Consider the following 21015-nt stretch of genomic DNA (forward strand, 5'->3'; position numbering starts at 1 on the left):
AACACATGTCTTGGCGTTGGTCCACTGACAGTCAATGTCAAGCTCAGAGGCTGCTGTGTCACTGTCCCGCCCAGCCCAGCCCAGCCCAGCACTGTGCCCTCCCAGGGCCACCGAGCCGTGTCCTCTGTCCTGTACCTCCTCGAACTCACAGCACAGAAACATTACAATCTGTACATAACCCCCAATTCTCATAATATTTAAACTCCAGACGAGAGGCTTATAGGCACACGGTGAGTAACACTAATAGTTTCACAGTGATCCCGCGGCTGAGTCACTTCTCAGAGCCAGGAGCAGCCTGTCCCTGGGTCGCTGTCAGCCGGGTCTGGAGCGGCCAGTCCTGCCGCCTTCCAGCCGCGCTGGGCACTCGGCTCTCCGGGTCTAATTAGGAGCTTCCCGCGGCCGGCAGGGGGCTGGGACAGGCTGTCCAGACGCCGCCGAGACGGTGGGAATCGTGGTCCCGCGCCCCCGCCCCCGCCGCATCCGGCCGTGACGCGCGAGCACGGACCCTCCCGAGTGCAGGGTTTAAATCGGGTTTTACGCACGCAGAGGCAAGCTGCGCGCGGGACTCTAAAATCCAAGTCACCAACCCCCCTAGGTGTTCCGAGCCGGTAGCCCCCAACCCCCCCGCCCCGGGCCGCTGGAGGCTCAGGCTGACTCAAGGCTGAGTCCTGCGCCTGGCGGCCCGCGCGGGGGCGGGGAGGCGGCTGCGCCCCTAACCCCGAGATTCTCCACCCCCCCCCCCCCCCCGCCCCGCCGCCTCCCCGTTCCCCTCCCGCTCCAGCCCGGGAGGCGGCGTGTCCAGACGCCCCCACCGGGCACTGACGCAGGTTCCCAAGCGCGGAGGCGCAGACGTCAGCAGAGCGCGCACCCTCCAGCCCGGGCCCTGCACGCGCCCCCCAAGTCCTGGGCCCTGCACGCGCCCCCCAAATCCCGGGCCCTGCACGCACCCCCCTCCATCTGGGGCCCTGCACGTACCCCCCTCCATCTGGGGCCCTGCACGCCCCCCCAGATCCCGGGCCCCGGGCGCCGCACGAGACCCCCACGTCCCCGGTCCAGGGTGGGGATGGGATTGCAGCGGCGGGGCGCGCAGGCGGGGTTCAGAGGACAGGGGCGGGGAACAGCAGCCCGGAGGCGGGGCCGCCCTGCCCCTGCCCCCACCCTGCCCTCCCCGGCGGCTGGCACGCACCGCGTCGGCCCCACGCATGTCCGCACGCATGTCCGCACGCATGTCGTGCCACGGCGGCGGCGCAGGTGCCGGGCGGCCCGGGAGGCCGGGCCCGCCGCACGCACTGCGTGTCCGCCCGGGCCTGCGCGCACGCCACCGCCCCGCCCGCCGGGCCGCTCGCACGCGACCTCCCGGCGGCGCCACCCGCCGGCCCTGGGGTCCTCCCCTCCCCCGCGGGCTCCCGTCTGCACCGGGCAGCCACCTCTGCCTCTGGGACAGGGGGTGAACGCGGCCCAGGGCGAGGGCACTGCGTCTCTGTTATCAGCAGGTGGTGGCACTGTCGGTCATAAACCCTCGGGGACAGGATGCAATAAAGGCCCGATTGCCAACTGCCGCCTTCCCGAAAGTGGGGACGGTGGTAACCCCCTCTCCACCCCCCCCCCATCACTACCAGGCCCCCCTGGCCTCAGCCTTTCCCCTTAACCCAGAGGCGGGGAGGGCCTCTGCCCTGGTAGCTGCAGGCCAACTCCAGGGCCCTGGGGAGGCGGGAGGGGGTCTCAGAGGCCCTGACACCTCAGCTGCCCAGCTGCTTCTGGGATGCAGATGTTTAGAGACCCCAGGTTGGAGGTCAAGACAGGGGCCAGACTCACTGGGGCAAGTCACACTTGGGGGGGGGGGATGAGGGCTGGGGTGCTCTGTGGGTGGTCTCGGGACCAGAGCTGGGATGGTGGCTCTGCACTGTGCTGCACAGCTCGCCTCACTCTCCTTTGGGAGGGTGCAGCCCTGAGGGGCTCTCCCAGACACATTCTATTGGGGGCCCAGAGCTAGAGGCATGAGTCAGCCCCCCCCCCCCCCTCCACACACACACTCATCCCTGACTACCGAGCACAGAGACATTTCACGGGTCACAGATGTCCCCTGGGCACCTGGGGCTGTGCCCAGAGTGCACAGAGGCTGCCCTACACCGCCTCCTTAGCCACTGCCCATCCAAGCTGCCCTCAGAAAGGAAGTTGCCACAGGACGCAACCTCCTGGCCTGGGGCCCCACCATTGCTGGAGAGACACACACTGGGCACTCCTGCCCCAGGATCCAGGAGAAGTCCGGCTTCTCAGGGGACGGGAGAAGCTTCTAGAAAGGGGCAGATTTCAGGCGGAGGGAGGGCCCTTTGGCTTCTGGGACCCCAGAACTCAGAATCCTGATCGGAAGCGCCCAAGCAGCCCCATTTCCTGCCTCCTGGAAACAGGCTTTTCTGTTGGCTTTGTAACCTTTCAAGGAAATAATGGACAGAGTATTCACATGGCCATTGCAAATCCATGCACCGTTGTGGGGGCCAGCCAGCACCCAGGAATCCCAGCGACATTTCTGAGGGTTGCCCAGTCTTGTTGGATCAGTGGATTTATTTCACCTTGTGGTATTTCCGGTTGCTGAACACGCTAAGCAAGGCGAGGAACGCAAAGAAACGTGCCAACGAGACGAACCTTTTTGGAAGATGCCAGCCAACTTTCTTGGGAGCCTGCTGGTCTGAACTGGGTCACAGGGCAATGCAAAATCGGATTTCAATTCTCAGGAAACAGGACAGGAGACTGGGCTGAAAGTTGGGGTGAGGGGCTGGGGGTTCGGGCTGTGCTCTTGACTCAAGAAAGGGGGACCCTGTGGCCCCCCCACTATCATGGGGAACTTTTCAGGAATTTGAATATAATAGATATGGTCACTTTGTGGGCGTGTCCTGGGAACATTGTGTGGAGTCGGGTGCCTCCACCCTTGCAAGCCTGCCCCCCTCTGCCTACTTCCGTTCTCTTCACCCACTTGAATCAGGCAGTGCGTGCGTTTTTATCAACAGGTTGTAAGCCAGTATCTTTAAAATGACTTACAGCTCCTTATCTAATGACAGCCCCGTTTTCTGTTAATAAAGATATTATACAGTGGGAGGGAAATAGCTGTTTGCAGGCTGTGAGCGCCCCGTGACAAGGGTGTGGGAACATAGGCCTCATCTCAGGAGAGATAGACTGAAACCACCTCGCCAATCCCTTCCCTAAACACCTGTGAGTTCCTCTCCTCCATTGTCCAGATCTTTCCAGAGGATTTTCCAGAATCCTCTAGAAAGATCTCAGCTTAAGCAAACACCGTGTACAGAAGTTGATTTTTTAAATGTACAAGGCAGCCATCCGTTTTCAGGCTTTGAATTCATGAATGCTTATTAAGAACTTCGAGGCCAGATATACACCAAGAGTCTCAAAAGAGGAATTTGAGTTTTTTGGTTGTAGTGGTAGTAATTCTTTTCTTTTCTGGCAGGGGCTTTGGGAGGTTCCCAGTCACTGCGGCTCTGGTGGTGAGTTCCCCGCAAGCAGGAGCCTTGGACAAGCTTTGGAGGCACTCGGGTCGGACACACCGGGGGCCAGGCGACTCCACTCAGACTTCCAGCCTGGCTCCCCATCACCGGGGATGGGGCAGGGGTCTGAGCCCGCAGCACCCACCCTCGGGACTTCCTGAGGTTCTGTCGGCCGCACACAAAGCAGCCATTCTGCCCGACTTGGCAACAGCCAGCGGCCAGAGTGCCTGCCCCGCTGAATGGCCGAGTGACAGCGCCCAGCTGGTTCCCTCCTGGTGAATCCACCCGCCAGAGAAAGGCCCGACCGTCTCCTGGGAGCAAAGACCCGCCCCAGGGGCCCCACGCCCCATGTCCAGGCCATGAACGGAAGCTCTGCTCCCACAGGCCGGCTGCTTGTTCTTTAGGGGTCACTGACCCCAGGGAGCAAAGAAAAGGACAGGGTCACAGAAGGGGCCAAAACGAGCTTAATTAACTGGGGGAGATGCAGGAAGGGCCAGAGGACCAGGAGACAAACCTGGACAGAGGCGGGAAGGGCCAAGGCCCCAAAGAAAGGCAGAGAAACTACACGCTCATACACACACTCACATACAGACACTCAAACTCAGCCACAACTCACTCACACAAACTCAGAGACAGACACACACTCATGCACGCTCACACTCACACATAGACACACACGCAAACTCACACAGCTCACATCCACACAGACCCTCACACACTAACTCAGACACAGCTCACATTCACACTCGGACACACACATGCGCTCACAGACCCTCACACACACACACACACACACACACACACACACACACTCAAAGACACAGACACACAGACAGACACACGCAAACTCACACAGCTCACATCCACAGACACGCACACACTCAAGACACAGCTCACATCCACACTCAGACACACACATGCACTCACAGACCCTCACACACACACTAAAGACACAGACACAGACACAGACACAGACACAGACACACACACACACACACACACACACAGGGGTCTCGGCCTGTCATCATGTTACTGATTATCTTTGTGCAAGGGCCGCGCCCAGCCATGCCTGGGGGTCACTTCCGAGGCTTGGGGGTCTAAGCTGGGCCGCAGCAGGCGAGCGCGGCCCAGAGACCCCCGTGGGGAGACCCCCCGTGGGGGCCGCCCTCCCCTCCCCCCGCGCCCGACACCGGGGCCGAAGCGCGGCACAGGGGTCCGCGGCGCCTCCCCGCGAGCCGCACGGCCCCCGGATCCCGGCCCGGGGGCACCCCCGCAGCCGAGCCCCCCGCCCCGTTCCCCCGCTTCCGCGTCGGCGGGGTCGTGACGTCAGCGCGCGCGGACGTCAGAGCGACGCGCTCGGTCGCCCGGGAGACCGGACGCCGGTGTCGCGGAGCGGGGTGCAGGTGAGGGGCGCTTCCGGGCGGGCGGCAGCGGGGTGTCCGGGGGGTGGGCAGCCGCCTGCCCTCGACGGCCCCCGCCTCGGGCCGCGAGCCGTCCCCCGCGCCCCCGCGCCCGCCCCGCTCCCTGCGCCCTGTCCCCTGCGCCCTGTCCCCGCCCCCTGCGCCCCGCGCCCCATCTCCCTGTCCCCCTGCCCCCTGTCGCTGCCTCCTGCCCCCTGTCCCCGTGCCCCCCTGCCCCCTCCCCGCCCCCTGCGCCCCCGTCCCGCCTCCCGTGAGGGCCCCCTCTCCATCGCACCCCGACACATGCTGGGTGCCCCCGACTTCTGCGCGCTCGCCCTGGCCGTGCCCAAAGTCCCAGGGAGCCGGGTCAGCGAGGGGCAGGTCACAGCAGCCTGGCCAGCACAAAGGCTGCCCCGGGGGTTGAGGCCCTGCACTCACCGCCCTCTGCCCACCCTCTGACTCTGCCCTCTGACCCGCCTGCCACAGTCCCAGGGCAGGGACTGCAGCAAACAAAGGGCCCTTGGCCCGCCTCGGCTTCCACCCCTGGCGCCCTGCCCGTGCAGTGGCTGGCGTGACCAGCGCTGTAAGTGAGGCCAGCAGCTGAGGCTCCCAGAGCTGCCAGCCCCCCTGGCCCCCTCCCCGCTCCCCCTTCCCCTGCCCCCCGCCTCAGCCAGAACACACACTGACTGCATTGGGGTGTACCTGTGCCCAGCCCTGTCCCGGCCTTTGCCACGTGGGGCTGCCCCTTGCACCAGAAGCAGAGCAGACGGCTGTGGGAATGCCCTGCCCTGGCACCGGGAGGTCTTCCAGGCGCCCCACGTCTTCACCAGACTGCCTCTAGCCCCCAGCACCCCATTTGCAGGAAGGAATCCCCCCGGCCAGTGCCGCCCTGCCTCCCCCCGGGTCCTGCCCCAACTGGCCAGTGTGCATTGGGGGGGCCTCTCTCTCCAGCCTCGGTTGCAGCCCTGCGCAGGGCCCCCTCCTTAGGCGGGAGCCTCCCCGCATCCCGCCCCACTCCGGCTCTGGAGGGTTCCAGAGGAGGCGCTGGGTCGGGTCAGGCCCTGCCCACCTATGTCTAGGGAGGAAACAGTCTTCTCGGTGTTTGGGGCTTTGCGGAAACAAAGCAAGCCGTGGTGAGGGACTGTGGAAGGTTTCCGGTGGGGTGGTCCGACTCTCACCTTCTCCCACAGGCCCCTCCAGACACCACCATGGAGCGCCACCTGCCCAGACATGCGCTGCCCGAGGAGATCCAGCAGGTCTGTTCTCGGGGTCCTGCCCCCAGCTCTGCGCTCCCCGAGCAGACGGGGACCCTCTGCCCCTGGGTGGGGACCCTCCCTGCAGGACAGGAGGCCCAGCCCTTTGCTTTCTCCAGGCTCTGCCCACCCAGCACCTCTTCCTGTTCCCATGCCCGCCCCTCGCTGTGTTCCCTTTCTGTGTCACACTGGCACCCCCAGACCGCCGCCCTCAGGCCCCGGGTCTCCCAGCAGGGAGCTCTGCCTGTTCCCTTGCCCCAGCGGCCGACCTGGGTGCGTGACCCAGGGGACCCGAGCCTGGGGTCAACCCCGCCCTGGGTCTCACTGTCACAGCAGCCACGCCTCTGCTCACTCAAAAGCCCCCCCCGCACCCCTGTCCACTGTGGGCCTTCGACCGTGTGTCCAGGGCAGCCCATTGTGTGCTTGGGGCCAAGTGCAGGGCCAAGACAGCGCTCCTGGGGTGGGATGAGGGGAACGGACACCTCCAGGACCCCTGTGTGGGCCTCCATGCGGGCGGGCAGGGACGCGGGCAAGAGGCAGCTTCTCCTGGGGGGGGGGCAGGGTGGGGGCGGGGAGTGACCGGGAGGCCGTGTCCCTGCAGGAACCAGGAGCACATCAAAAGCTGTTTATTTTGACGAGGCTTTATGGGAGTTGCAGAATGTTTGTGCTCACACGCAGCCTTCGGAAGGAAAATTGTTTTAAAAAACGCCAAGACCCATTTCCTAAATGTCCAGGTCTGCCCCCTGCAGGAGCCTCAGGCAGTGGGGGCAGTGGGGGGGGGAGGGGGAACCCTGCCCCTCCCCCCCGCCCCCCAGGGTCCTGGTCTGGTTCGGCTCCCAGGCTCATGAAGGCGGCTTCGTGGGAGGCCGGGAAGGGGGTGGGGTGCAGTGGGAGTGACCGCCTGTCCCTCCTGGGCACTGTCCCTGCTGTGTCCTCAGGAACGGAGAGTAAGGTGGTCTCCCGACACACCCCCAAACATCTGCTTTCCATCCCCTGGGGCGCCAAGGCCGCCCTCCCCCCACGTCCTCGGGCCAGCCAGCGCCGCCCCTGCCCCCCCCCCCCCAACCTCCCGCCACCGAGGAACTGCCACTGGCCAAACCGCAACCAAGGGTTCCGATCCGCCAGACCCAGTTCTGTCCGTCCTGCGCCCCTGGCAGCCGGGGCTCAGGAGAGGGGAGGGCGCCGCTCCACACGCAGAAACCCAGCCCAGGGCGGGGTAGGGGGGTGGGGGGGCAGGCTGCGGAGAGAACAACTACTTTGTGAAAGTGAAACTGGTGGGCTTTGTGTCACCAAGCGCCCAGTGACAGCTGCCAGCCGCACTTGGCCGGAGCAGGAGCGCCCTGTTCCCGCAGGACAATCCCGTGCCGAGCCCCAGCTCAGCCTGTCCCGCTCCGGAGAGGAGTCGTGGCTCTGGGACTTGGAAGCACTTCCAGAACAACCGTGTCATGTTTCCAAGCACGAAGCGTCATTGCCAGGGAGGAGAAACAGACTTTTCCAGGTCATTCTGGGCCACTGTGTCCAGGGTCAGGTTTGGGTTGAGTTAAAGTGGAGGAGAGATGAGGGGAAACACACACACACACACACACACACACACACACACACACTCTTCTGAGAGAAAATGGCCTGAAATGTCGCTGCTAGCCCCGGGAGGATGGAGGGAGGCTGGGAGTGGCTATTCAGGGGCCTCTTACCGGGGGCCACACCCGGCCGTCCCTGGAGGAGCCTGGGCCGCCCGCACACAGTCTGCAGCCCAGCAGCCCTAAGGAGCAGAGAAACGGGTGTGTGGGACGCCCGTCCGAGCACAGTCCCCAGGTGTGTGGCAGGAAAAGCCCCCAGGACGCGGCTGGCCCGGCCCGGAGAGCCGCCCCGGCCCCTGTCCCCAGCCCCTGCCTGCCGAAGCCCGTGGCGGCTGCCCTGTGGCCTTGCCCAGCCACCTCCAGCATCAGGGGGGTTGCGCCCCCTGGCTCCTGCAAGGGACCCTCTAAGACATCGCGCCCCGCCCACTCCCCTGGACCCCACAGCTAGCCGACGACGCTGCGATGGGCACTGTCAGGCAAGCCCTCGTCCCCCGATCCTCCCTGTGGAGTCCTCGTCCCTCCCCACCTCAAGGCTTCCCCTCGCTCACACCCGCCCACCCCAGCACTTGTGGCCTTCTGGCTCTCTGGCCCCCTGGCAGGTTTCCTGAGTGGCCCCTGTGTCTGTGTCCCTCTCGGGGGCTCAGGGATGTGCTTCAGCGTGGCCACGGCCACAGTCACGTCCTCCTTGCTGTGCTCTGGCCATCGGCTCTGGGGAACGAGGCGTGCGTCCCAGGTTGGGGCCGCCATGTGTGAAGCGCCATCAGCTCGTGTATGTGTGTGTGTCTGTGTGTCTGTGTGTGCACGTGCGTGCGCACGTGTGTGCATATGCAGAGCCACTGCATATGAAGCACCGTCAGCCTGTGTGTGTGTGCATGTGTGTGCATTTGTGCATGCATGTGTAGGGCCACTGCGTGTGAAGCAGTGTCAGCTCATGTGTGTGTGCATGAGTGTGAGTGCGTGTGTGTGCATGTGTGTGTGCGTGTGTGTGCTTGTGTGAGTGTGTGTGCATGTGTGTGCATGTGTGAGTGCGTGTGTGTGCGTGGTGTGTGTGTATGTGTGTGTCTGCATGTATGAGTGTGTGTATGTATGTGAGTGTGTGCATGCGTGAGTGCATGTGTGAGTGAGTGTGTATGTGTATGTGTGTGAATGTGCGTGTGTGAGCGGGGATGTGAGTGTGTGTGCACGTGCGTGTGTGTGTCTGCATGTGTGTGCATGTGCATGTGTGTGCACATGTTTGTGTATGTCTGCGTATGTGTGAGCGTGTGTTTGTGAATGTGTATATGCATGTGTGTGTTCCGGGTCAGGGCTGTGAGGCCCAGAGGAGCACCTACCAGCTGATGTGGGGCTCGTGCGTCGGGTCCAAGTTGTGGCCAGAGGCAGGGAACAACTGGGCCCCGGCCTGCCCACCCCCTGCCATGCTGGGCTCTCGGCCTCAGTGACCAGCCCCACCTGGAACATCTTCCCTTCCGGGCCCAGCCCCACAGAGAGGATGTCTGTGTCTACCACACTGGTGGGCGCTCGGCCCTTCCCTCAGCCTGTGACTACAGGGCCACAGGGCCACTGTCGCCCCCCCCCCCCCCGCCTCTGGGACAGGCCCAGCGATGATCCTGAGGGTCTTGCATCCTGCGGGGTCAGGCCTGACCCTCTTCCCCGCCCCCCTCAGTCCTCCCCTCCCCTTCCCCCTCCTCCTTTTCCCTCTCCTCCGTTCCCCTCCTCTTTCCTCTCCTCTCCTCCCCTCTCCTCCTCCTCCCCTCCTTTTCCCTCCCTCCATCCACACAGACGTGTCGCGTGTCTGTGCCCTCCTCCCCACCCGGGGCCTTGAGGTCGCCACGGGTCCTCCCCCACCTTCCCGTGGCCGCTGCCACTGCTCCCGGCACTCCGCCTCCCTGCGCCTTTGCCCGCGACCTGGTCTTCGAGGCCATGGCCAGGGTCCCTGGGCACAAAACCAGAAGAAGAACCAGTTTCCTGAGGAGCAGGACTGGAGGGACCTCTGTGTGCAGGGCTGGGCTCGAGCCCCCCTCCCCCCGACAGCTCACCTGCTGCCCCCTCCCCGCGCCCCCTGCCTGTCTGCTCGATTCCTCCGACCCACATTTGCCTGCTGTCTTTCCCACCACAGCAGGTGTGTCTGTGGCCGAGGGCAGCCCCCAGCCCTGTTGCTGAGCAAGTCCCTGGTGCTCTCCCGGGCCTGCTCTCGGCGCTGGGAATGGCGCTGCCTCCTGCCTGCTCAGTGCCCAGAGATGCTCTTGTCCCGTTGCTTTAAAATCCAGTTTTAATCCTTCATTTCCTTTGGTTAGATAACGCGAATGTGTTTTTCATTTCTTGGCCTCGCTGTGGTAGCAGCGTCTGACGGCGTCCACAGGAGGCCGTGGCCCCAGGCATCCTGGCACCAGCGCTCGGGTGGATGCGGACAGGTGCCTGGGATCCAGCTTGGCCGGCGGAGCAGCTGCTCTTGGGCCTGGGCCATGCCTAAGGTCGAACCCCACTGCCTCACTGCCGCTTGGTCGCCTGCACACAGGAAAAACCAGTGTCGGGACTTATCCTGAGCTGCCGCCACCCTCCATGGAGGGCAGTGGAGACCAGTCGGGAGCCTCGGGCAGCAGACACTGGCCTGCCCAGGGGCGACCATCCTCCCAACAGAGTCCCTCTGGGAAGCCGTGAGGGCGAAGGGACGGTCAGACTCAGCCATGCTGCCGGTCAGGCACAGACGTCTCCCTGCTTCCTTCAGGCTCGAGGAGCGGACCGAGCAGCCCTGCTTGCCGTCTCTATCCCGTGAAGCTGCCCAAGGTGGCCAGCGCAGGAGACCCCAGATGGGGCCAGGAGGAAGCTTGGGGATGGGCACAGAGCCCCCATTCCAGCCCAAAGTCAGCGGATCCATCCCTGCCTCTAGGATCACTGTGGGGCGGCTCAGGGCCCAGCCTGTGTCCTGCAGGGCTGTCCTCTCCATTATTAGTGGTTTCTTATAGCACTTTCATTGGGACTGTTACGTTTTCTCAGTATTTTCGCTTTTTTCTTGAGTGTGGAGAAAAGCATGGCTTGGTTGTTACTTGGTGTCCTGCATGGCTGTACCCTCCAGGACAGCTCAGGGCCCATCCCGTGTCCTGCAGCGCTGACCCCTCCAGGACAACTCAGGGCCCAGCCCGTGTCCTGCAGTGCTGACCGTCTCCAGGACAGCTCGGGGCTCAGCCGTCGCTCGGGCCTGGCTGTCCCTCGGGGCCCACTGGGAGCCCGCCCTATCCCCCATATTCCTGTGCCCGCAGTCTGTTCTGTCTTGCAGATGCCCCCCGAGGAGAAGGTGTGCAAGTACTGCGGGGTGAGCTACCTGATTCTGAACGAGTTCAAGGCCCTGGAGGAGCAGCTGCGGGCCCTGCAGGGGGAGCTGGCCCTGTGCCGGGGCAGCGGTGAGCGCGAGCACTGCCTGCAGGAGCAACTGTGGGCACTGAGCCGGGACCTGGAACAGGCCCGGGCCGTCAGCGAGGCCCAGGCCCACAGGTGGGTGACCCCTCATCCCTGTCCGTCTGTCAGACCATCTGCGGGTGGGAAGAACAGCAGAGGCGAGTCTGGCTCTTGGAGTTCCTCTGGGTCTACCACAATCTGCGTCTGAACCTGTCTGCGTTTGCTCATCTGTGGCCAGTCTGTCCTTTTTTTTTGTTTTTGCTTTTTGGGTCACACCCAGCAACACACAGGGGTTCCTCCTGGCTCTGCACTCAGGAATTACTCCTGGTGGTGCTCAGGGGACCATATGGGATCCTGGGGATAGAACCCGGGTTGGCCAGGTGCAAGGCAAACGCCCTCCCCGCTGTGCTATCGCTCCAGCCTCCTGTGGTCAGTCTTGAGGGGGGCAGACGCAGGGGTCGGGGTGCTGGGCGGGGGCTGCCCCCTTTCCCCACAGCCTGTCTCTGGGGGAGAAGGTCTTCATCCGGATTCAGCTCTGCCTTATAAAATTGCCATTTTCTTACAGCACGTTCATTGGGACTGTTATGTTTTCTCATCGTTTTCACTTTTTTCTTGAGTGTGGAGAAAAGTATGGCGTGGTTGTTACTTAAGTCACAAAGTATTCTTTATTTGGTGGGTCGGGGGTGGGGGAATGGACCCATCGTTTCTCTTCGATGATTAGTGGTTTATTTCTAAATCTCACCTCCTCTGAATCTATTTGGGAAAGTGAGTCTTCCCTTAGAAAATCAAGTGTGGGGGCTGGAGCAATAGCACAGCTGGTAGGGCGTTTGCCTTGCATGCGGCTGACCCGGGTTCGATTCCCAGAATCCCATATGGTCCCCTGAGCACTGCCAGGAGTAATTCCTGAATACCTGAATACAGAGCCAGGGGTAACCCCTGTGCATCGTCGGGTGTGACCCCCCAAAAAAAAAGAAAAGAAAAAAAAAGAAAAGAAAAAGAAAATTAAGTGTTTTCACTGATATTTCACATGTTAGCAATGTGTAGTGCCCTCTCATTTAAACTTTCCCTTTGTATCTGTTATCACTCTCTAGCTGGTATGTGTGTATGTGTGTGTGTGTGTGTGTGTGTGTGTGTGTGTGTATGGGGAGAGGGAGAGGGAAAGCAGGATGGGAAAGAGAACTTTTTCCCCTAGGAAAATAAACAAACTTGTCTATTTTATTGACCTTTATAAGCGCCAGCTTTGAGTTTAATGAATCAAATTAGTGTTGTTTATATTTCGTTAATTTACACTCGTATTTGTATTTCCTTGTTACCCTGGAAAATATGGCTCCGAGTCTCCTGCTGCCTCTTGATGAGAGGCTGGTTGATTTGCCTCAGCCCCTCTTACCGTCAGTGCTTCAAAGTCTGCACTTGTTCCCGTGGGAACCAGCTGCCCAGGCCAGCCTGTCCCCGGCCATCGAGTGTGGGTGAAGGTGGCAAAGCGGCCCTTGCCTCGCAGCCCGGGGAGTCCAGGGAGGGGGACCTGGTATGCAGGCAGGTGGGGGTCCACGCTGGGGAGGTTGGTGCCCGGGAGAGTCTGAGGGTCTGCACTGGGGAGGTTGGTGCCCAGAGTCTCAGGGGTCTCTGGGGGCCCACACTGGGGGAGGTTGGTGCCTGGGAGTCTTGGGGGTCTCTGGGAGTCCGCGCTGGGGAGGTTGGTGCCCGGAGTCTCGAGGGTCTCTGAGGGTCTGCGCTGGGAGAGGTTGATGCCCAGGAGTCTCGTGGGTCTCTGGAGGTTTGCACTGGGGGAGGTTGGTTCCCTGGAGTCTCGGGGGTCTCTGGGGGTCTGCACTGGGGGAGGTTGGTGCCCGGGAGTCTCGGGGGTCTCTGGGGGTTTGCACTGGGGAGGTTGGTGCCTGGAGTCTCGGGGGTTTCTGGGAGTCCACGCTGGGGGAGGTTGGTGCTCAGAGTCTCCAGGGTCTCTGGGGGTCTGCACTGGGGAGGTTGGTGGCCAGAGTCTCGAGGGTCTCTGAGAGTCTGCTCTGGGGAGGTTGGTTCCCTGGAGTCTTGGAGGTCTCTGGGGGTCTGCGCTGGGGAGGTTGGTGCCCTGGAGTCTCGGGGGTCTCTGGGGGTCTGCGCTGGGGGATATTGGTGCTTGGAGTCTTGGGTCTCTGAGGGTCTGCGCTGGGGAGGTTGGTGCCCGGGAGTCTCGGGGTCTCTGGGGGTCCGCACTGGGGGAGGTGCCTGGGAGTCTTTGCCAGGTTTTCTTCAGGTCCCTTTCGTGCATCCTGTGTCGACTCTAAGTTCAGCATCTGCCTCTAAAGCCCTCCCCGTCGCCCCTTGAGAAGGAGCCGTTTCTTGCGCTCATGGCCGGTGTCTCAGTGGCTCCTCCATGTCTCCCTGTCACGGACAGTGTTGGTGACAGTTCCCTGGCTGGAGCGACGTCAGGACGGCTGAGCCCAGGGACACTGCTCCTGCCCGTGGCCGCCCTGGAGCGACCCACATCGGCTCCTCCTGACCTCGGCAGCCCTGAGCAGTGCCAGGGGCGAGTCTGGCACGATGCCAACCCGACGGCTTCTGCGTTTGCTGAAGGTTTCTTGAGGCCTCGAGTGCATGCTGACTCGGGGTCAGAGTGAGGGCGCCTGCGCACCCCCACCCCCGCCCCCGCCCCCGCCGGCCACGCCCCCGTGTTTGTGCGGGTCTCCTGCAGACCCCGCATGGGGCCTGTTCCTGATCAGCGCGTTTAGGCCCCCATGCGGGTGGGATGGCCAGCCAGGCTGACGGGGAGACCCTGAAACGCCTTTCCATCATGCCCGAGCCCTGCTCGAAGTGCCGCACACTCCTAGGCGTGGTGAGGGGGAACTGAATGCTTGGTACCACCCCATCCCTCTTCTTACTCTGCCCGCTTTCTACCCGCTGCTGTCACTCAGTGCCCCAGTGTCCGCCCTGGCGTGAAGGGCAGGGCCTGCCCTCCAGCTGTCCATCAGCCCATCCCCGAGGGCCCTCAAAGCTCGCTCTGTCCCCAGACCGGAACTTGGAGAGGAAAGTTCTCAGGCTCGGAGACAGATGCGAAGAGACTGTGCAGATGTGCACATGCGCAGGTGTGTCGCATCCCCTCTGGGCTCCTGGGGGCTGCCCTGCTGCACAGGCCCACTCCTGGCTCAGTGCTCGGGGTCACTCCTGGCTCAGTGCTCGGGGTTACTCCTGGCTCAGTGCTTGGGGTCACTCCCAGCTCTATGCTCAGGGCTCACTCCTGGCTCTGTGCTCGGGGTCACTCCTGGCTCTGCTCAGGGCTGACTCCCACCTGTGGGCTCGGGGTCACTCCCGGCTCTGTGCTCAGGGTAACTCCTAGCTCAGTGCTTGGGGTCACTCCTGGCCCTGTGCTTAGGGTCACTCCCGGCTCTGTGCTCAGGGTCACTCCTAGCTCAGTGCTTGGGGTCACTCCTGGCCCTGTGCTTGGGGTCACTTCTGGCTCTGTTCTCGGGGTCTGACCGGCCTCCATGCCATTCCCCATACCACATTCACCACCCTCCTCCAGCCCCTCCAGAAATGCCCAAACCCTCGCCAGGGTTGGTTTCAGCCTTTCAGGGGCATTCGATGGTGCAGTTTAACCCCCAACGGCCGTGACCCCAAGCACCTCAAAGCGAGTGTTCTCCTACCTACCTGAGCTCAGTGTCTTGATTTGTGTGTTTGGTTTTGGTTTGGGGGCCAAACCTGGCAGTACTCAGGGCTTGCTCCTGGCCCTGTGCTCAGGGAGCACTGTCCGTTTCCCTGAAATCAAGATCAGGTGGAACTGTCTCATCTCCGAGTTGCCTTCAGCTGACAGCCGTGCTCCTAGCTGTCCCCGATGAGAACCCCTCTCGTGCCCTCCCCATGTCACTCTTTGCTCATCTAACTCTGCCCTCCCATCTCTGAGACCCTGGAGCGGGTGCATTCCACAAGCAGACTTAGGGGAGGACGCGCGCAAGAAAAGCCCTTGCACTGAGGAGGGAAGGGTGTTATTTGTAGGGAGCACTTTAAAATGAAGGCAGCAAAGTTTAAGTCTGTGTTTCGTGCCAACACTGCTTTGTCTGTGTGGGAGCCCTTCAGGATGATGGCCACCAAGTCTTTCTCCAGCTGTCCGTCCTCTTGGACTTCAGGGCAGAGAAGGGACCCTGCACCCCCACTGAGGCCCGCGGGTCCACCTGCGCTCTGTGTCTCCCCTCAGCAGGGGCGCCCCGTCGGGGGAGCTGCCTGCGCGCACATGCCACAGGCTGATGAGGCCAAGGGATGGTCAGAGAATCGTCCGGCGCCAGGACCCTGGGGTTCCGGCCAGGGCAGCGCTGGGCAGAGGGGTGGGGTGGGGTCTTGAATCCAGGGAGCGGCCGTGTCGGTGTGCTGTCCCAGGAGTGCCTGGGGGTGGGGTGCTGTGCTCCGTTCTCCTCCTGCTGATGGCAGGGAATCGAACTCAGGCAGAGACCCGTCCCTGAATCCGCCCATGGTGCTGAGACACGGTGTGGGTGAGGGGCCCGCCTTGCCGTCTCCAGCCTTGGCACCGCACAGCTTCCCCGAGCCCGTCCAGGCCCCCGAGCGCCAGGCCTGCCCCCCAGAAACCCAGTGGTGATGCCCGCTGGTGTCCCGCGTGGCCTTCAACTCGCCGGCTTGCCATCTCCTGGCACTGGCCGTCCTCGCTCGTCAGTCCCGGCTGCCACCGCCCTGCGCCTCACGCCCCCCTGAGCTGGCCCGCCTGTCATCTGAGTTGCTGCCAAACCCGTTGGAGGCGAAGCTTAAAAATAAAAGAATTCCCAGATCCTGGAGCTCGACCAAAAAACAGAGTGTGTGTTCCAGGTGGAACGTGAAAACGTGGCCACGCATGCAGCCGCCCCTCTCGGCTCGGTCAGGGTGGAGGGACGTGGTCACGGCCTTTTTGACCCTTTGCCTCCGGGATGTTCTCATGCCGAGTGACGCCGCAGATGCCCCCTGTGAAGCAAAGGAAGACAGGAAGGTGGTGGCCTGTTGCCGCTGTCCTCATGCCCCTAAAGGTGTCTCGTCGCCGCCGTCATCTCAGCCCATGAATCAAGCTGACTGGGGCTGGTGCCGAGCCTGGTGCCCGGTGCCAGCAAGCTCTGCGGAGCTGGCCACGGGCCCCGTCGGCCAGTGCCAGGAGTCCCTCTGGCGAGGAAGACCCGTGCAGAGGCGGTCGGGCTGTGTCCCTGCCTCGGGGACGGGCTTGTGGGCCCCACTCCTCCTTCCGGTCATTCTTCTGGGTGGGTCTTGTAGGCGCCTAGGGCCCTCCTGGGTGTCCCGGCCACAAGCTGAGGGACTCTGGAGAGGTGTGGTCATGGGAAGCCCCCCTGACGCACAGGGCTGAGGGTACACGGAGACGATGTTGGAGCGGACGGCTGTGGTCGGGGAGGGCTTTGGCTAGAGGACACTTAACGTGCTGCCCCCTTAACCCGGCGCCTGACTCCTCACTCATGCCTGAACGCCCGGGCAGCTGGCCTGACTGTAGGCTGGGAGAGGGTCGGCACTGTAGCCCCCGAGCACCTCAGGCCCAGCACAGAGCCAGGACTGACCCCTGGGCACTGCCGGTGTGATCCACAAAGCTCACCCCAAACACAACCCCGCTTCCCCGAGGCCACCCACGTGGACCGAGTGTGGAGGGCGGCTCGGCTGGTGGGACCCCTATTGGCACGGCAGTGTGTGGGACCCCTGGGCATGGCTCTGTGTGTGTGACTGGGAGAAGGAAACGACACAAGAGGGATAATCTGGGCCCGGAGCCCCAGCATAGCAGGTCAACCTGGGTCCCATTTCCGGCTCCCCCTCAGGTCCCCAAGCCCTCCAGCGGGAGCCCTGAGCTGTGATGTCTGGTGTTGACCTTCGTGTCTTTAGGCCTTTGAAGAATGGACGGAGGATGCTCAGGGGCCTGCATCTGGGAGCGCTGGTCTCACATTGACCGCCCCAGCACTGACCACTGGGGCCTCTCCCCGTCGCGAGCAGTCGTGGTGCTGGGCTGGCCCCCCACCCCCGCCCGGGCCTCAGAACTGTCCCAGAGCCTGCGGACCGCGTGGGGCAGGGGCGTCCTACCTCTGCTGCACAGAACCAGCACGTTCCGGGGTCCTGGCTGCGGGCATGGGGCTGCGCCTGGCCTGTCCACTGCCGTGTGCTTCTCTCTCCTGGCTGCCCCTGCCACCCTCTGTGCCTGTCTCTGGCCAGTGTTTCTGCAGCTCCCGGTGTTTCTGCCCCGCCCTGGGCTGTGTCTCCCAGGCTCTTCGTGCCCCCGGCTGTCCCCCTGCCCTGGTCAGTTCCTCACAGCCTTCCCTTCTGGAGGGTCCCTGGTGCATTCTTGGAATTCTGTGCCAGGGGCCTGTTGTACCAGAACCAGGGCTGCTGGAGGTGTTGGCCTGGCCTCGCCCGACTGCCCAGGCCCCTCCAGGCCCACCCCCCTTCCCTCTTCTGCTCGTGTCTGGTGGGGGGACCGGGAGATAATTCCAGGCAGGTTTTCTCTCCAGCTCCATCTCCGAGCAGCTGTCTCTTAGCGTTCCTGCAGATAGGCTGGGGAGGGGCGCTGCTCACAGCGGGGTCCTCCCAAAGGAGGGGTCCCCAAAAGGCAGTGTCCCCCAAAGTCTGGGTCCCCCAAAGTCTGGGTCCCCCAAAGGTGAGGTTCTCTCCCAAAGGCGGGGTTCCCTCCCAAAGGTGGGGTTCTCTCCCAAAAGTGGAGTCCCCCCAAAAGTGGGGGTCCCTCCCAAAGGCAGGATCCCTTTCCAAAGGTGGGGTTCTCTCCCAAATGAGGGGTCCCCCAAACTTGGGGTCCTCTCTCAAAGGTGGGGTTCTCTCCCAAAGGCAGGGTCCCCCCGATGTTTGGGTTGTCCTATAATGAGGGGTTCCTTATGGTGGGGCTCTGGGGAAGAGTTGCCCCTTCATGCTCTGTAGGGGGACAAATACCCCAGCGTGGTACTGAACAGTTTTGTTGCCCAGCTCTCGGGGCCTGGGGGAACACAGCCTCCTTTGAACATGTTCCCATTTCTGAGCCACAGAATGTTCTGAGCTGATCTGATATTCCCCCTGCTCCGACCCTGGGGTCAGCCAGTTCCGAAAGATGCCCCGTGGTACCGGGGAAGGGTGTTTCTCAGTCCGGACACCGAGGTCTGGACATGGGCAGCTCGCTCTGGGGCTGGCCTGCTCCAAACAGTGTGGGATTTGTCACTCCACCTCTCCATCGTGACCTTTCAGTTGCCCGTCCTGGGTCCTTCACAGACACAGACGCTCCTCGGGTCACTTTGATTCAGGCTGGGTCCGTTGTCATATAGGGAGTTCACAATCTCCAGCTCTGTGGCCCAAGATTTGTTTCTATTCCTCTGTAGAATTGCTGACTATCTTTTGTTAGTTTTCAATAGAATTTATTATAGAATCCAAATGAGGGTGTATGATTTTTTTTTATGAATGTTAAAGTTTCAGTTGTGCTGATTATCTGGTCAGTGTTTATGATTACACCATGTGTTCAGGGAAAAAATGTTATTAGAGAGGATTCCAAATATATCCGCACATCACACATTTTAATTACGCTCTTGAAAGCCTTGGTATCTTTACCCAGGTTTCATGTCAAGGTGACCTTTCATTTCTATGAGAGAGGTGTTAATATTTCCCAATTAGGATTATTAATTTGTTCTCACTGTCCTCTGCTCATAATTCTCTGTGCGTTTTGGAGCTCGGCTTTGCACCAGGAATTGGAGATTCTTGTTCTCCTGGGCGGTGAGCTCTGGTCGAGCGAGAGCACCTACCATGGGCACTGAGTGCCCCTCAGCCTCCCCAGGCATCTGGGTATTCTCCTAGTAAGCCTCAGGCCAGCTATTAAAACACCGTTTCAGAAAGCAGCATGTGGCTGACTTTAGTGTGCTGAGAGGTGCTCACGGGGGCCCAGTGGGGCAGAAAGGAGGAGGATTCGCTAAAGATTGCATCAGGCTCCTTGAGGCTTGCAGACCCCCCCCACCCCATGCACACACATGCACACACACACACACACACCACACACATGCACCCATGCACACATGTGCACACACATGCATACACGTGCACACACAAGTCTTCCCACGGCTCATCTCGCTTCGGCTGGGTGGTGCTTGCTGCGTGCCCTCTGGTCTCGCCACCTCATGCAGCAGGAAGGGGACAGACGAGAGTGGGGCTGGCAGGGGAGACTAGGGAGATTAGGTCAAAGCCAGGATCTGGATCACTCTGGAACATTCTCCTACTGTGGCCCCAGTGCCTTTCCTCGCCTGTTTCTGAGGCCTCTGGCTGGGGAAGGGTACCTGCCTTGGAGAGTCTCTGAGGGATTGGGTGATGGAGAGACAGGTTGGACACTGGGGGACCCTGAGCCCCCCACACTTCCTGCAGACACTCAGCATGCGCACACTTGCACACACTCAGACACACCCTCACCCAGACTCGCCCACATGCTCACCCACACACACACACCCTCACACACACTCGCACACACCCACACGCTCAACCACACACACTCAGACACACACACCCTCACACATACTCACACACATCCACACGCTTACCCGTACACTCACATACGCCCTTACACACACCTGCACACACCCATATGCTCACCCACACCCACACACACACGCTCACCCACACCCTCACACATACTTGCACACACCCACACTCTTACCCACACACACTCGCACACACCCACATGCTCACCCACACACATTTGCACATACCCACACGCTTACCCATACACTCACATACACTCTCACACACTTGCACACACGCATATGCTCTCTCACACACTCGCACACACCCACATGCTCACCCACACACACTCAGACACACACCCTCACACCCACATGCTCACCCACACACATTAGCACATACCCACACGCTTACCCATACACTCACATACACTCTCACACACTTGCACACACGCATAAGCTCACTCACACACTCGCACACACCCACATGCTCACCCACACACACTCAGACACACACCCTCACACACACTCACACACACACGCTTACCCGTACACTCACATACGCCCTTACACACACCCGCACACACCCATACGCTCACCCACACACACACACGCTCACCCACACCCTCACACATACTTGCACACACCCACACTCTTACCCACACACACTCGCACACACCCACATGCTCACCCACACACATTTGCACATACCCACACGCTTACCCATACACTCACATACACTCTCACACACACTTGTACACACATATGCTCACTCACACACTCGCACACACCCACACGCTCACCCCCACACACTCAGACACACACCCTCACACACTCACACACACACACGCTTACCCGTACACTCACATACGCCCTTACACACACCCGCACACACCCATACGCTCACCCACACACACACACACACGCTCACCCACACCCTCACACATACTTGCACACACCCACACTCTTACCCACACACACTCGCACACACCCACATGCTCACCCACACACATTTGCACATACCCACACGCTTACCCATACACTCACATACACTCTCACACACTTGCACACACACATATGCTCTCTCACACACTCGCACACACCCACATGCTCACCCACACACACTCAGACACACACCCTCACACACACACATGCTCACCCACACACATTTGCACATACCCACACGCTTACCCATACACTCACATACACTCTCACACACACTTGCACACACGCATATGCTCACACACACACCCACACGCTCACCCACACACACTCAGACGCACACCCTCACACACACTCACACACACCCACATGCTCACCCACACACATTTGTACATACCCACATGCTTACCCATACACTCACATACACTCTCACACATGCATATGCTCACTCACACACACTCGCACACACCCACATGCTCACCCACACACACTCAGACACACACCCTCACACACAC

The 21015-nt window shown here is 61.5% G+C and overlaps 1 protein-coding gene across 1 annotated transcript in view; it reads left to right on the forward strand.

Annotated features, from left to right (window-relative positions):
- Window positions 1-6102: 6102 nt before the first annotated feature.
- The window catches only part of LEKR1 (leucine, glutamate and lysine rich 1), a 41677-nt gene continuing 26764 nt past the window's right edge, over window positions 6103-21015 (forward strand). The window contains exons 1-2 of the mRNA XM_056114316.1: window positions 6103-6150; window positions 10999-11213. Coding sequence (XP_055970291.1) covers window positions 6103-6150; window positions 10999-11213 — 263 coding nt within the window. The remainder of the gene's footprint in view (window positions 6151-10998; window positions 11214-21015) is intronic.

The sequence above is a fragment of the Sorex fumeus genome, unplaced genomic scaffold (genome assembly GCF_029834395.1).
Source record: "Sorex fumeus unplaced genomic scaffold, SorFum_2.1 ptg000024l, whole genome shotgun sequence".
Classification (NCBI taxonomy): domain Eukaryota; kingdom Metazoa; phylum Chordata; class Mammalia; order Eulipotyphla; family Soricidae; genus Sorex; species Sorex fumeus.